At 43.9% G+C, this 13,542-nt stretch overlaps 1 protein-coding gene across 1 annotated transcript in view; it reads right to left on the reverse strand.

The window, feature by feature from the left end:
• Positions 1-486: 486 nt before the first annotated feature.
• LOC126530933 (uncharacterized) overlaps positions 487-13,542 on the reverse strand; it is a 108,266-nt gene continuing 95,210 nt past the window's right edge. The window contains exon 2 of the mRNA XM_050178262.3: positions 487-4,427. Coding sequence (XP_050034219.2) covers positions 4,300-4,427 — 128 coding nt within the window. The 3' untranslated portion in view covers positions 487-4,299. The remainder of the gene's footprint in view (positions 4,428-13,542) is intronic.

Raw genomic sequence — 13,542 nt, forward strand, 5'->3', positions numbered from 1 at the left:
TATCGAAAGTTTCGCGAATGTTATCGATGGTTCTATCCGTTGTCTGGTGTCACCGAACCTCGTTTAATCTGACTGTATGCGTGACGCAAATTGTGTAGTACTTTCTGGAAGGCACGCGGGTTACCAACGACTTAGATGGAACCTTCGATGAGTCATGCATGAAAGGTTACGCGCTCGGCGCGCTCATCAGATCTCGACCATCGTCGACTGTGATCGCCGCTATCGTTGTGCTTTGAGCGCCACTTGCTTTTTGTGGGCACAGGTTAGCCCTATAAAAACTTAGTTTCGTGATTCGCAATTTTCTTTGTGTGTGCGTGTGTCTGTTCTTCACCGTCACTACAACGTGACAATACCCTTATATACAAATTTTATATTAAGATCTTGCCCGTGAACCCCATCATCAGCATCACAAAGCCATGTTTACTGAACGACTAAGCCACCACGGCAGGTAAAATAGGCCTATGGAAGCAAGAATACACAAATTCCTTCTCACGATTACTCTTCTTTATTGCTTTTCAATGTCCACAAACGATTTTCACAACGTAGAAAAACAGTAAAGAGTAACAGCAAACGTTCAGATCACATCGAGCCATTACCTCTTGGTAAGTCATGAGAGTGAACACTTCAGTGTTCCCAAAATAGCGTGGTCACTACTACCTTACTAGAACATGTTAGCGGCATTTAGATTTTGCCAGAATTGCTTTTACACGCGAATGTTCACGTTTATATTTCACACCAGCGCAAAAAATCAAACTTTGAGCACCTTTTAAAATCGGAAGCACGAAATTCATTCTAGTTTCCCTTCAGTCGCTTTGTTCGGAACCGACTGCAAAAGAAAGTTTAGCGAGGTGTCAAGCTACGCTAACAAAGTATGGGCCGAATACGTTATAAGACTACGCTAGCTTTGCACCTCTGCAACGCCAACCGGCCTTACATAGTGCCTTGTTTCTTATTTGAACCCTCAGCATGATCATTGAGTGCCAAGACAGCGTTTTATGCAGTACCTCAAAAGCGTGATGCCTGTTTTTCACACGGCGAAAAGACCTCGGTATGTGGTGTTCTTTTGTTGTTCACTGCTTGTTAATGAAGCCCAATAAGCTAAACATTATTGATGCTAAATCTGCGGGCAGTGTCACATGCTTGCATGTTCTCTCTCCACACACTATTCATCTGAGAAAAGCGTTCCTCACTGCTTCTGCATGCATTCCATAAGAGGTCCCGGAGATGGAGCTACTAAAATGCATGTGAAAGAAGAAATTGTTTTTCTCGGCGTTTACCGCATCGAATTCTATTAGGTTTATTACAAATAAAAGCAAAAGTTCAAATCCAGTGACTGTAGGAAGCAAATGTTTAATGAGGCTGTCAATATTGTTTAATTGCAGAATTTTAGAAAACGTTCTTTGAACTTGAGGTTAAGCGCAAGAGAGTACGTAGGACAACAGTGGCGCCCGAAGACACAGCGCTCCCATTTTGTTGTCCTCCTGCTCTCTTGCTCTTAACCTCAAGTTGTGCAGTACCAACAAGCCCACCAGTCCAGTCTTTTGAACGATCTATTAAGTCTACAACTGCTTAACTCCACTGTGAAATATCACATCAACAATCTGTAAATTGGATTAAGAGGGGCCACGAAACACTTTTCTATGAAATCCTAGAATTATATCACTATTAAATGTCTGCGAATGTCCCACCGCAAAATTTTTTTTCGAATCCTTCAAGCACAAGAAAAGTTAGAAGCAATAGTCGGAACAATCAGTGGCTTTCTGTCTTCTCTCATTTCCACTAGCGAGCTGGAAGTTTACGCAGGGGAGACGGCAAAGAAGCGCAACCAAGCAATGTGTCTCCCTCCCCTCCCCCTCCCCTCCACGTTTGTGCGCTAGCTTTTCATCTCAGAGGCACACGCACAGTAGACGCAGCATGGGGCAATGGTCGCGCTTGGACTTGGAGTGCAACGATGAAATTGTTTTTCAGTTTTTTTTATATTGCAGCTATGTTTGTTTATTTATTTAACTCAAATCAATATTAATTATATTACTGAGAATATTCTTGCGATGACGAAATCAGCCAATAGCTGTTGTGAATCCAGCTGTATGTGATGAGTCTATGGCGACAGTGCGGAAACGAGAGCAAGTGTATTTTTTTTTTTGCTGTTTTTGACACGAGATAGTAATGCAATGCAGTAATATTTGGCTCACATGTTTATAGTAGACTCGTTAACAGATCAGCAAACATTTTTTACCATGTTTGAGAACTGTTTCAGGGCCCCTTTAAACATACACTTAAAGGGGGAAAGAATGATATATTAAGCATTGTTATGAAGTATATTGCTAATTTGTGCATAAGACTTGAAAAAACTCCTAGAAACGTTGTAAACAAATTCACATAGGCTGTAATGTAATATACCGAATGTCTCTGCTTTAGATGCTCTAATGAATGTACCTTACAGAACTGCGATATGTGATTTCTGTGCACAGTTACGGATTTGTAAACTTCGTGCATTTCTTTTTTTCAAAACTTCCAAATTTTAGGCAATCCTTGTGAACAATTCTGACCCTGAATCCCGACTGATCTTCCTACAGTCACTAAATTTCAGCTTTCTTCTCAAATGCAACAAATCTTATTAATATCTGTCCAGGGTTTATCTCAGAAAATCATTTCTACGTTTTACATGTGCTCTAATAGGCGGTATCGGAGTTCGACCCGAGCTTACAACCCAGTATAGGAAAGCACGATATTTTTTTTCGTACACAGTTACGATGTGCGCGACAGGCAGTATGCCTTCCGACAATAAGCTATACTATTAAACACTGTGCTTATCTTTCAATGTGTCCACCATAAATTTGCAAAATCGTTCTGTCTTAAACACGCAGATTACTGCAACAATTGATTACAATCATACATTCTAACCACTGCTTCTATGAGCCGTCATTATTCGTAATTGTTTTACACCCCATTCAGCATTACAGAAAAAAATACGTCTTTGATGGTTTATGTTGTCATTATGAGGATATGTATGCTGTCCGCTTGTGACGAATTCGAAACAAATTGAGCAAGTTCAAATCAAACCTCTTTGCTGAACTGTAATAGCCATAGCGCTACGCAAAATTTGGTCGATAAACGTCGTCTGGGATTCTATAAAAAATTGCAAACAACCAATGGATGCATTTCAGTCCCCGTTTTCCTAAACATTACGCCAATATGCAGTGAGTTGCGTAAGACACCGAAGCTGTTTTTTTATTCTCAGACTGCTGCAAGAAAAACAAATAGCCACAGCGGTCACAACAAGGAAACAGTAATCGTCGATATGACGAATAAATAAGCACGATAGAGTTACTTCCTTTATGACATGCACGAGACCGTGCGTCATTTATTTTCCTAACAAGCATGGCATTGCAACTCAGCCACTAATGGCTGGCTACAGTCTTACTACGGCAAAGAGAAAGCCGAACGCTCAAGCGACATACTCTAGATCGTGACCTTACCAATTCACGGTTCTTGGCACCCTTCTTACTGCTGCAGATAAAAGTGCAGCAGCCCATCTGTCAAGCGGCTCAATATCCGTTATTAGAAACGAGATGTCGTTACATGCTCTAACTCTAAACGTGAAGAGACCGTTCTTACAACATGGTTAAAATAACAACAACGACACTCCTTTCATCACCACAGGCCACATTTTGTTCGTACGAAGATAGTAAGCACGTTCAGAGGAGTATATAGCGTGTAGACCGTGCTTCCAAGTGGCTGACAACAATTATCTCCGTTATCTCTCCTTCTCATTGGCTAAAATTGATTGCCATCAAGGACTCGGCCCACCTACAGATGCTTCAGTGGTTCGTCGGATAACCCAGATCGTATTTCCAGCAGTCCGACATAGCTGCACAGCTGGACAGTAACTATGCGAGTGCACAATACGTCCGCTAGATAGGAAGACTGTCCTTAAAACATATGTCACGGAACGCTAACAGTGTCTGGACAATCATCCGTAGCACAGCGAAAAAGAAAAGCGAGTTACAACCTTGCCGTGCTAGAACCACAATTTCTCACTGAGCATTGCCTCCTCTAATTGCCATCGATGAGTACGGCAAATAGAAACGAAGGCTGTGTGGCCACAATCAAACAGCGATCCAATGCCACCGCGTTCTCAGTGTGATCAAAGCACCTGCCGCAGCTGGTGGCACTGAGCGCCTATCCTGGACGGCACAAAGACATGCCCGGCCGATCAAGCCAAGGTCGGCGGCTCTCCCGAGCCTGCCAGCCCTGAATATAATTGAGATTCCAAGCGAGGCAAAGCCAGGGTTGACTTCAGCCGGCAGCCGTGAGACTGGCCATAGTGGTGTTCTCTCGCAATGCTGTGACCGCTGACCTCGTGGAAGACAGCAATGCAGGTGGTGGTGTCGGAATCCGGAACATCACCTCGTTTTCCTTGCGTACTGCGAAGACAAAATAGAAAACAAAACAGGACACCTGTTATACAAAATTTTCACAAACCCATGCGTTCTTTTCCTTCGGATTCTTTTTTTTTTTTTTTTGCATAGGGAAAAGTGTCAAGATGGTGTATACAGCGGCGACAGTGTGGAGAGCCAAGTCAAGAAGATGGGCATCGTTCTCAGGTACCTTAGTATCTGGAAAAGCATCTTTATTTTCTTATGTTTGATGTGGGAGCGAAAGTTCTCACTGTACGGGGATTCTTCTCACTGCACCCAAGCTGATTTCGAATCATATTTACTGGGTCCAACTTCTAAACGAAACATAACTGCTATAATGAATCACTGTGAACCAGTACTCTCGACTACTTCAGCCATTTTAGGTTTTTAAGGTGCGCTTAAAACTAGGCACACTCAGTGTTACAATGCCCCTCCCAATGCAATGCGGATTCCACGACCTCATGCCCAGCCATAGAGCACTACGCCCACTGATACACAGCGGTGGGGTATTTCGAATAGGGTTAAGACACAAATTGGCGAAGCATATAAAATCCCAGACAGCCGACAAAGATATTACACAGACGTTTGCAAAGGAGTTCCCTTGTTGCACTTTTGTACCACGAACGATAATTACAGGTCTTCTGCCTTTCACCTCACGCGTTTCTGTACTAGGTGCACTGGTGGGCCAAGCTCGCGAACTGCCCACAATTAAATGAGACACACTTGCTCAGGCCTCCGTTGCTCACTACCTTTTCACAAGGTTACTATAGCCCATCCAATTGGTTCCGGACAAGGCACTTTTACCTCCTGCGTAAATAGCGATACACTTTGGGCAAGCCGACCCCGCAAATGCACTTCCCAGTGAGCAGAGGGGCGTTTTATGCTTTTTTTTCAATTTTACGCCGCCTGCAATCGCACTTCCTTTGTCAACTGATTTTCATGATTTTCCGTTCTATTCATGATTTTGCGTTCTAGCCAAAGAATACTACCTGGCTGACCTGAGATAGCTCTAGATGGTCATCACATTCCCGTCTGCGACTGTGTATCATTTTTGGGCATCAAATTAGATTCTATCCTTAAGTTTTCTCAACACCTTGCCTTCATTAAGCAAAAGTTAGTTAATTTGGGTTTAATGACGCAAAAGCGATAAGGCCATGCTGTGCCAGCCACAAGATATTAAGAAATCAAATGTTAAAGCAGCGAAAGCTGCCTTAGATTAAAGTCTGTGCAAAAAACCGGTTTCTTCTAAAAAGCCAAGAAGTCAGTGAAGGGCACTAGCCGTTCATCTCCGAGTTTTCAGGCGGGGTGTAAAGGTATGTGTAAGTTATCGTGATTCTGTAAAACCTTCCGTGTCTGTGTTTCAGTGTTTGGACATGTCATAATATTGTGCGGTACTGTGAGTGGCTCATGGTACTTCTCGCAAGCTGGCGGGTTTTCGTTTTGAAGTGGAAAATTGTGTGTGAGGTGTGTATGCCCTATTCGAAGTCGACAGAGGGTCACCTCATAGAAGCGTTGCTGGTGACTGCACGACTTCCACTCGCCAAGCAGGGGTTTTATTGTGTGCAACTTGTTATTTATGCAAGAGTCCCATTGTAGTTGACACTTTGATGCCAAGGCCTTCTGAATCGCTCGGATGCTGTCTTTGCATGGAAGTGTTGTTTGCGTTATGTCTTTGTGCGCTGCCATGAACGCGTATCTATCTGCTGCTTCATTCGCTGGTATCCCAACATGGCCTGAGACCCAGCAGAATCGTATGGTTCTTCCGTATTCATTATAGGCCAACATGTTTAGGATATTGCCAAGCAGGGGTTCAAACGCGGAGTTGGGGTTTACAGATCTGATTGCGCTTAACGAATCGGTATATATGATATTATTCATCTGCTTGTCAGTCGTATTTCTTTTTTACTGCTGTCCAAATCGCATGAACTTCGGCGGTAAAGATTGAAGAAAAATTATTTATCTGAATGCTATTTTGCCAATTTTTCGTTATTTTTCCCACACCTACGTATTCTTGTGTTTTGGAGCCGTCAGTGTAAAATTCCGAGTAATTTTTATATTTTTCTTAAATAGCTCGGAACACTTGTATTATGTGTTCTTGTAGAATGTCTTTTTTCTTTAGATTTGTTAGTGTCCAGTCACATAGCTATAAATAGTTGTACCATGGGGGCAATCTTGGTGGCCTTTGAGGAACCTGCAGGACCTCACGAGGAACTTCATAAGTCTGACAGTATACTTCGTGTCTTAAGACAAGTGGCCGAATCATGTTCGATTTGTTTGTATAGTGTACCCGTGATTCGCACTTTGTTACGATACTGTAGCATATATGTTGTGGTGATGGAATATGGTGATGGATGGAATGTTGTGGGGATATATGTTGTGGTGATGGTGTAGGAAACTGTAAGTAGTGCTCTGCGGTGCTGTAACGAGGGCTAATTGCAGTCAACGTATAAACTTTGGACAGGCGATGTTCTGTAGGCACCGCTCGCCAGTCGTAAGCCGAGATTGTGAACTGGATCAAGTCACTCAATGTAGGACTGCCTGGCTGCACCATAAACTCTACTACCATAGTCGAGGATGCTACGTACATGAGACCGGTATATACGTAATAGAAATGTTTGGTCAGATCCTCTGTGCTTGTGTGATAAAACCTTAATAATATTTAGTGCTTTATTTGCTTTAATTTTTGTTGTGTTAATGTGGGCTAGGAAATTCAGTTCTGTGTCAAAAGTTACGCCTGAAAATTTGTAGCCTTTGACTGCCAGCAGTGTACAATACAATGTGAGAACTGGAGTGCAGTGTAACCCTCGCTTCTGGGAAAAGAGAACTGTAACAGTTTTGTGTGTTGAAAAACGGAAACCATTTTTGTCAGCCCATTGTGTGAGATTATTTATCGCTATTTGTAGTTGTCTTTCGCAAGTGGGTAGATCTGAAGCGCGGCAAGCCACTTGCAAATCATCGACATATAATGAGTGCATAAAAGAGGATGGGATGATGTTATTAAGAGAGTTCATTTTTACTATGAAAAGTATCTTGCTAAGAATGCAAACTTGTAGAACATCTTTTTCTTTTATAAATGTGCGTGAAAGTATTGTGCCGAGACGTACATGAAATGTTCTATTTAACGTGAAATCACATAGAATTTAGCATTCTACCGCGGATTCCCAGGTCAGCCAGGTCTCTCAAGATTCTATATCGCCACGTCGTATCACACGCCCTTTCTAAATCGAAGAAAACCGTGAGACTGTATTGTTTGTGTAGAAACGCGTCATGTATTTCCTGTTCTAGTCGCACGAGATGGTCAGTGGTGGAGCAGCCCTTTCTGCATCCGCACTAGTGCATGTCTATTAGGCGTCTTGTTTCAAGGATGAATATGAGTCTTATGTTTATGATGCTCTCATAGGATTTGGCTAGATAGCTTGTTAATGCAATTGGTCTATAGCTGCTAGTTGATGTTGCGGCTTTACCAGATTACCTGTGAGTGCGATGCTCCAACTCTATAACGCACTGTTTCTCGGTCTCCTGCGCTATAGCTTACCTGTACTGGGTGGGACAGGCAAGACCAACCTCCGTGCCCTCCAATCTGTACAAGCTCAAGCTCTGCGAATTTGCCTAGGTCTTCCCAGATGTGCATCCACGGCAGCAACAATAGCCATCGCGCATGACCACCCCATCAACACGTATCTTCAAGTCGACACTTTAGGATGCATATCAGGCACTTCGCCCGACTTCCATCGCATCATCTCGCCTCCCTTCCTGCCTCTCGACCTCGATCAGCGTTTAGCAAGATTATTGCCGCCAACCATGGAACTTTACCGACAAACTTCACGCCTGCAGCACGACCATCTCAACCGCTGTGGTGCGTCCATCCACTCCAGGTTCTTCTTATTATTCCCGGTATCAAAAAGAAAACGGAGATGTCAACTTTCGCCCTCAAAACAAACCGTGCTTTCAGTGCTGCATGAAAAGCACAGAGGACGCATCCACGTTTACACGGACGGTTCTGTCTCCTCTAATAGTTCAGCTTGAGCAGTGGTGATTCCCGCAGAGTGTGTCACCCTCAAGTTCAAGACATCTCACATTACATCATCGACGGCTGCAGAAATCGCAGCTATCCGTGCTGCTCTGGAGTTTATTGCTCACAAATCATCACATTCGTGGTCCATCTTATGTGACTCAAAGGCAGTACTTCATTGTCTGATGTCCCCTTTCAACCATGGACCAAATGAGCAACTAGTCGCAGACATCCGACTACTCCACCATCACGCAATCAACAAGGGACACAACATCATCTACCAGTGGATACCGGGTCACCGCGGAATTTCAGGAAATTACAGTGCCGATGACGCTGCCCGGTCGGCTCATGATGGTGCCGATATTATGACCATACCGCTGTCAAGAACAGATGCAGCCACAAATCTTCGCTTCCTCGCCCGCGAGCTTACACAGAATCTGTGGAACACCAGTGAATTCACGAACGCACGTCTCCACAGATTGGATCCACGTCTGCAACTCCGCCTACCACCAGGGTTGCCATGAGCGGAAGTAACACTTCTGTGCCGCCTGTGGCTCGGCGTGGCATTCACGAACTCCTATTCATTCCGCATTGGAATGACCGACAGCCCTACTTGTGACACCTGCGGCTGCGAAGAGACGATTGAACACCTCCTTTGTGACTGTCCCCGTTACAAAGTGCGAAGAAAAGTGCTCGTGACCGCTCTCGCAAAACTGGACAATCGCCCCTTTACAGAGGAAAAAGCTCTAGGACATTGGTCCAGACGGGCTTCGGCACTCAAGGCCTTAAGGGCTTTGTTGAAGTTTTTAAGGACGTGCGAATTGTGCGAGCGCCTTTGAACGTTGTAGCGCGTAGTTTCGCGTTACTGTGTGAATTTTCTTCTTTTTCCATTTTTTTTCCTCTTCTTCTTCTTTCTCCTTTTATTCCCTTTACCCCTTTCCCCAGCACAGCGTAGCCAGCCGGTACTTACACTGGCTAACCTCCCTGTCTTTCCTCTCCTATGTCTCCTCCTCTCCTTTACCAGATTTTAGAAAAGGCACTACCGCATTTTTTCCAATCTGTAGGCATTACCCCAGACTCCCAAATCTCATTGAAAAATTTAAGAAGTGCCTCTGCCGATGCTTGAGATAGGTATGCCAGCATTGTGTAGTGGACACGGTCAAGACCTGCTGCCGTTTTTTTTACCGGCAGAGAGAACTCTCTTCAATTCATGGATTGGGAGGGGGTTATTATACAATGCAGCTGAAGCCCCAGTGCTGGGAAGTCCGTGTTGCTCCGTCGATTCTTTATATTTTAAGAATGAATTTGAATAGTGTGCTGAGCATGAGATGTTGTAAATGTGTTCAGCTAATGAGTTGGCCTGGTCCTGTAGTATTGTTTGTGTGCCTGTACATGTAAGTAGTGGTATTGTGTAAGATGAGCACTCTCCTCTAAATTTCCTCACCTGGTCCCAGATTCGTTTCGATGTGACCGTACTATTAATTGAAGATATATATTTTTGCCATGATGATTTTTCAGTCTGTCTTCGAATGAATCGTGCTTTGGCTTTGGCTTGTTTGAAGTTTAGGAAGTCGCTATAGGTGGGGTACCTCCGAAGGATTCCCCAGGCCTTATTTTGTTCTTTTTTAGCGTCGGTACACTCCTTCGTCCACCAGGGGTTTAGCTTCTTGCGCGTAATACCCGATGACTGGGGTATCGCCTTTTCTACCGCTGAGATTATTACATCAGTGAATTTTTTGTTAAGTTCATGAACGCTTAGGTCTGGCGAAAAGACATCTTCCAGTTTCGAATTCTCCGTAAAAACCGGCCAGTTAGCGAGCCGAAATTTCCATCGGCGTGGCCTAGTACTTAAGGTTGGTGGTGATGATAAGAGTTTCATGACTGCGAGCAAGTGTTCCCTATCATATGACGTGTCGAGGGCCTCCCATTTAAGATCAATAAAAAGAGATGGTGAGCAAAAAGCTAAATCTAGACAAATAAAAGTGCGTGAAGTTGGTGTAAATTAGGTCGGGGTACCTGAATTTAAAAGGCAGATATCATTGGATAAAATAATATCTGCACAACTATAGCCACTCCAACTGAAAAACGACTGGAACATTCGCGATCCCTTCGGACAACAGTGAAACCTTTGAGAATGTGACTATCTTTTGCAACGAGATTTGTTTCCTGGAGACACACTGCAACTGGTGAAAAGCTGTTGATGATGTCTTTGATGTCACTTAGATTGTGCATGATACCTCTACAATTCCAATGAATAATAAAAGCCATATTGATATTGAAGGGTAAGCAATGGCACTACAGAAAGAATAAGACGTGATATGTTAGATGACATGGATTTAGAATTGCTAAAACAAAGGAGCGATAACCTTCAAGTTATCGCTTTCTTATTTAGAGGGGTTATTGGGACTTTGTCCCTCTTTCCGCGCTGGATAGAGCGCTTGTCCTTCGGTGTCGATGACACCGGGGTTTTTACGTCGACTTCCATCGCTCTCTCTGAGGCGCTGGAGGACCGAGAGTTTGGCGCCGGGACACGTGTCTCGGGCCCTGTAGTTCGCTTGATCTTAGGGCCCTGCGGGAATGGTGTCTGCAGGGCCTTTGAAGAGAATGGAGCAGCGTCAGCTGCTTCCACCACGGGGGCGGGAGGAGTCACTGTGGGACCACCATGCGTGGGCACGGAGGACTCCTGAAGCCTCTGTGACGCTGCCCCCATCTTCGTCACAAATTACTTACTAAACAGCTCTCATATCAATTCATGGATTCCAGGCACCTCATCAATAACAATATTACCAGGTTTGCACGTAACTCCAATTTTCTACTACCTATGGTTCATTCTAACTATGGAAAAATGACATCATTCGCTGCTATAAAACTGTGGTATGGTTTGCCCATCAGCATTAAATCTTTATCCTTTCATACATTTAGACATGCCCTTAAGCTGTTTTTTATGTGTAACTAAGTTTACATCATTCATCATACTACATTTGCCATTTGTGTGTATTGATCTTTTTATGCAATATAGGCTTGTGTACATACAATTTGGTTTGATTTATTTTATTTTTCTATGTTGTATTTTCGCGATTGTGTTTGTTTCTACTAGTTAGCTTGCTCTTCTTTAATACATCTCTACATTCTTATTATTAACCGAGGGTCCCGTTGCAGTCTTTGACTTTGGGACCCTGGTCTGTATATTGTATCTTACCCCCCCAATTCATTATATTCAAAGAATAATAAACTGAAACTGAAACTGAAAACTGAACTGCGGCTCCCTTTTTCGTGAAAGATACTCCACTCTTCTACGCCGTCTGTGGCTAAGAGTCGCTTTCATGAACACGTAGCCCTTTGATATTGGATTGGCCAATAAAAAAGCCTACACCATGGCAAGTATGGGCGCACTCAAAGGATCGCACGTCCTCTCCGTGAAAAGTCTTTTATTAAGTCCACAATAAGTAGAGTATCTATCACGCTACGCTTGTTGCACAACTATTCCCTACCTGATGTTAGGACTTGTGCACGCTGGTCACGACCGATGACTGTGCAAGAGAAATTGAAGGTTCAGTTGCGCTTTCTAAAAGCGACATTATAGAGTTTTAGAACAGGGGCCCCAGACGATTTGTGGCCCCGAGGAAACATGATCAGTGCTACTGTCCATGCGCGAGACGCAAAGAGAGTTTAGCGTTTTAGTCGGCGACACTACTTCACGAAAATAGCGCTCCGAAACTAAACTTCACGCAATTTTTTCCGCCAATACATATGGCGACATCTGTCGACGTGACGGCTTTCGCCTTGTACTACATTCGACCTCAGTCCTCGTTAACCTGCAGCCATAAAAAGCTAGGCACGATGTCGTAGGCTTTCGCTTTCACTTATTTCACGTAAACTGCAAGCGATAAATCATTCTTATTTATAAGATCGGCAGCTGCACTTGAAGGCCGCCAGGCCTAACAGAAGCGCAACTCGCTGCTAGTGAGATGCCCGTCTCCTCCCTACGTCGGCCGAAATTTAATTCAGAGCTTAACATAACGCAATTTATTATAAACACTGTACAGTAGTGGTCCAACTTGCCCTTCTTGATGAAGCACGTGTCAAAAGATCAATGATTTTGCTGTGTTCTAGATTACTTTTTGTTGAAGATAGCACATTCGCTCGTTGAAGCGCTGCAAGCGCACGACCCAAAGACCATGCGCTAAACCTTGTTCTGAAACTCGTTGCTCTCGGAAAAGCCGTGTTCGCAAAGCTTTTCGACGCCGCAAAGATAGGGGCGCCTATTCGAAAACAATTTAATGCCGCGCAACAGATCATGATCGTTGACGGTAGCATGAATGACGGCGGCAGTGGGACGACGAGAGTACGATGACTAAAATCCCTTAATCACATTTAAGACAGCGATAAGATAGTATCTGCAAAATAATCTAGAACGCTCTAAATGTATCGGGGAGTAGGGGGAGGGGTGCTTCATTAATTAGGTTCAGGGAACAAAACAAACACTGTAATTCAGCTCAATTCTCGAAGCAGGTAGCTTTTCTCTATTATTATTATTTCGTTTTGCTCTTTCGCCGTTTTTGTGCTTTCCGGTTGGACCTTGTCGGCCGATCCGATGCAAAATTTACTTGCTATTCCACAACTGGGCTGATCAGGGCCATGCTTCTCGACGAACGCCAGGCATAAAATCTCTTTGATACGCATATGCTTGCACGAGAGCTTTGTGGAGCCTAAAGCTCTGCGGTGGAACTGTGTCTCTCGTTTCGCTGTCACCTGGCCATACTCTGGCTGGGTGTGATCATTGCCGAAGGCGGCAGCGCGTCTGTTGACGAGATATGCCGCTTGGTCTTGCCAAATCAGCCCAGCTGTGCTTAGACCGACTGCCACAGTGTGTGAGATCTGCAATATATTACTGCAAATGGCTGGAGAAGTATTCGATGAAAAAAAATAACAACCTAAGCAAGGAAGCAAGGGTCCACAGCCATTGTTGCGGCAATAATCTCTCGCTCTTTTCCTTTCTTCTTCCCACTGCTCGCAGCCATTTGTTGCAATAATTCCTTTTTAACGAATTGATTCAAACATTGAGAAAGAACATAAGGGATGATAGCAATCCCAGAAATTATTGTTTCA

The sequence above is a fragment of the Dermacentor andersoni genome, chromosome 5 (assembly GCF_023375885.2).
Source record: "Dermacentor andersoni chromosome 5, qqDerAnde1_hic_scaffold, whole genome shotgun sequence".
Taxonomy (NCBI): Eukaryota; Metazoa; Arthropoda; class Arachnida; order Ixodida; family Ixodidae; genus Dermacentor; species Dermacentor andersoni.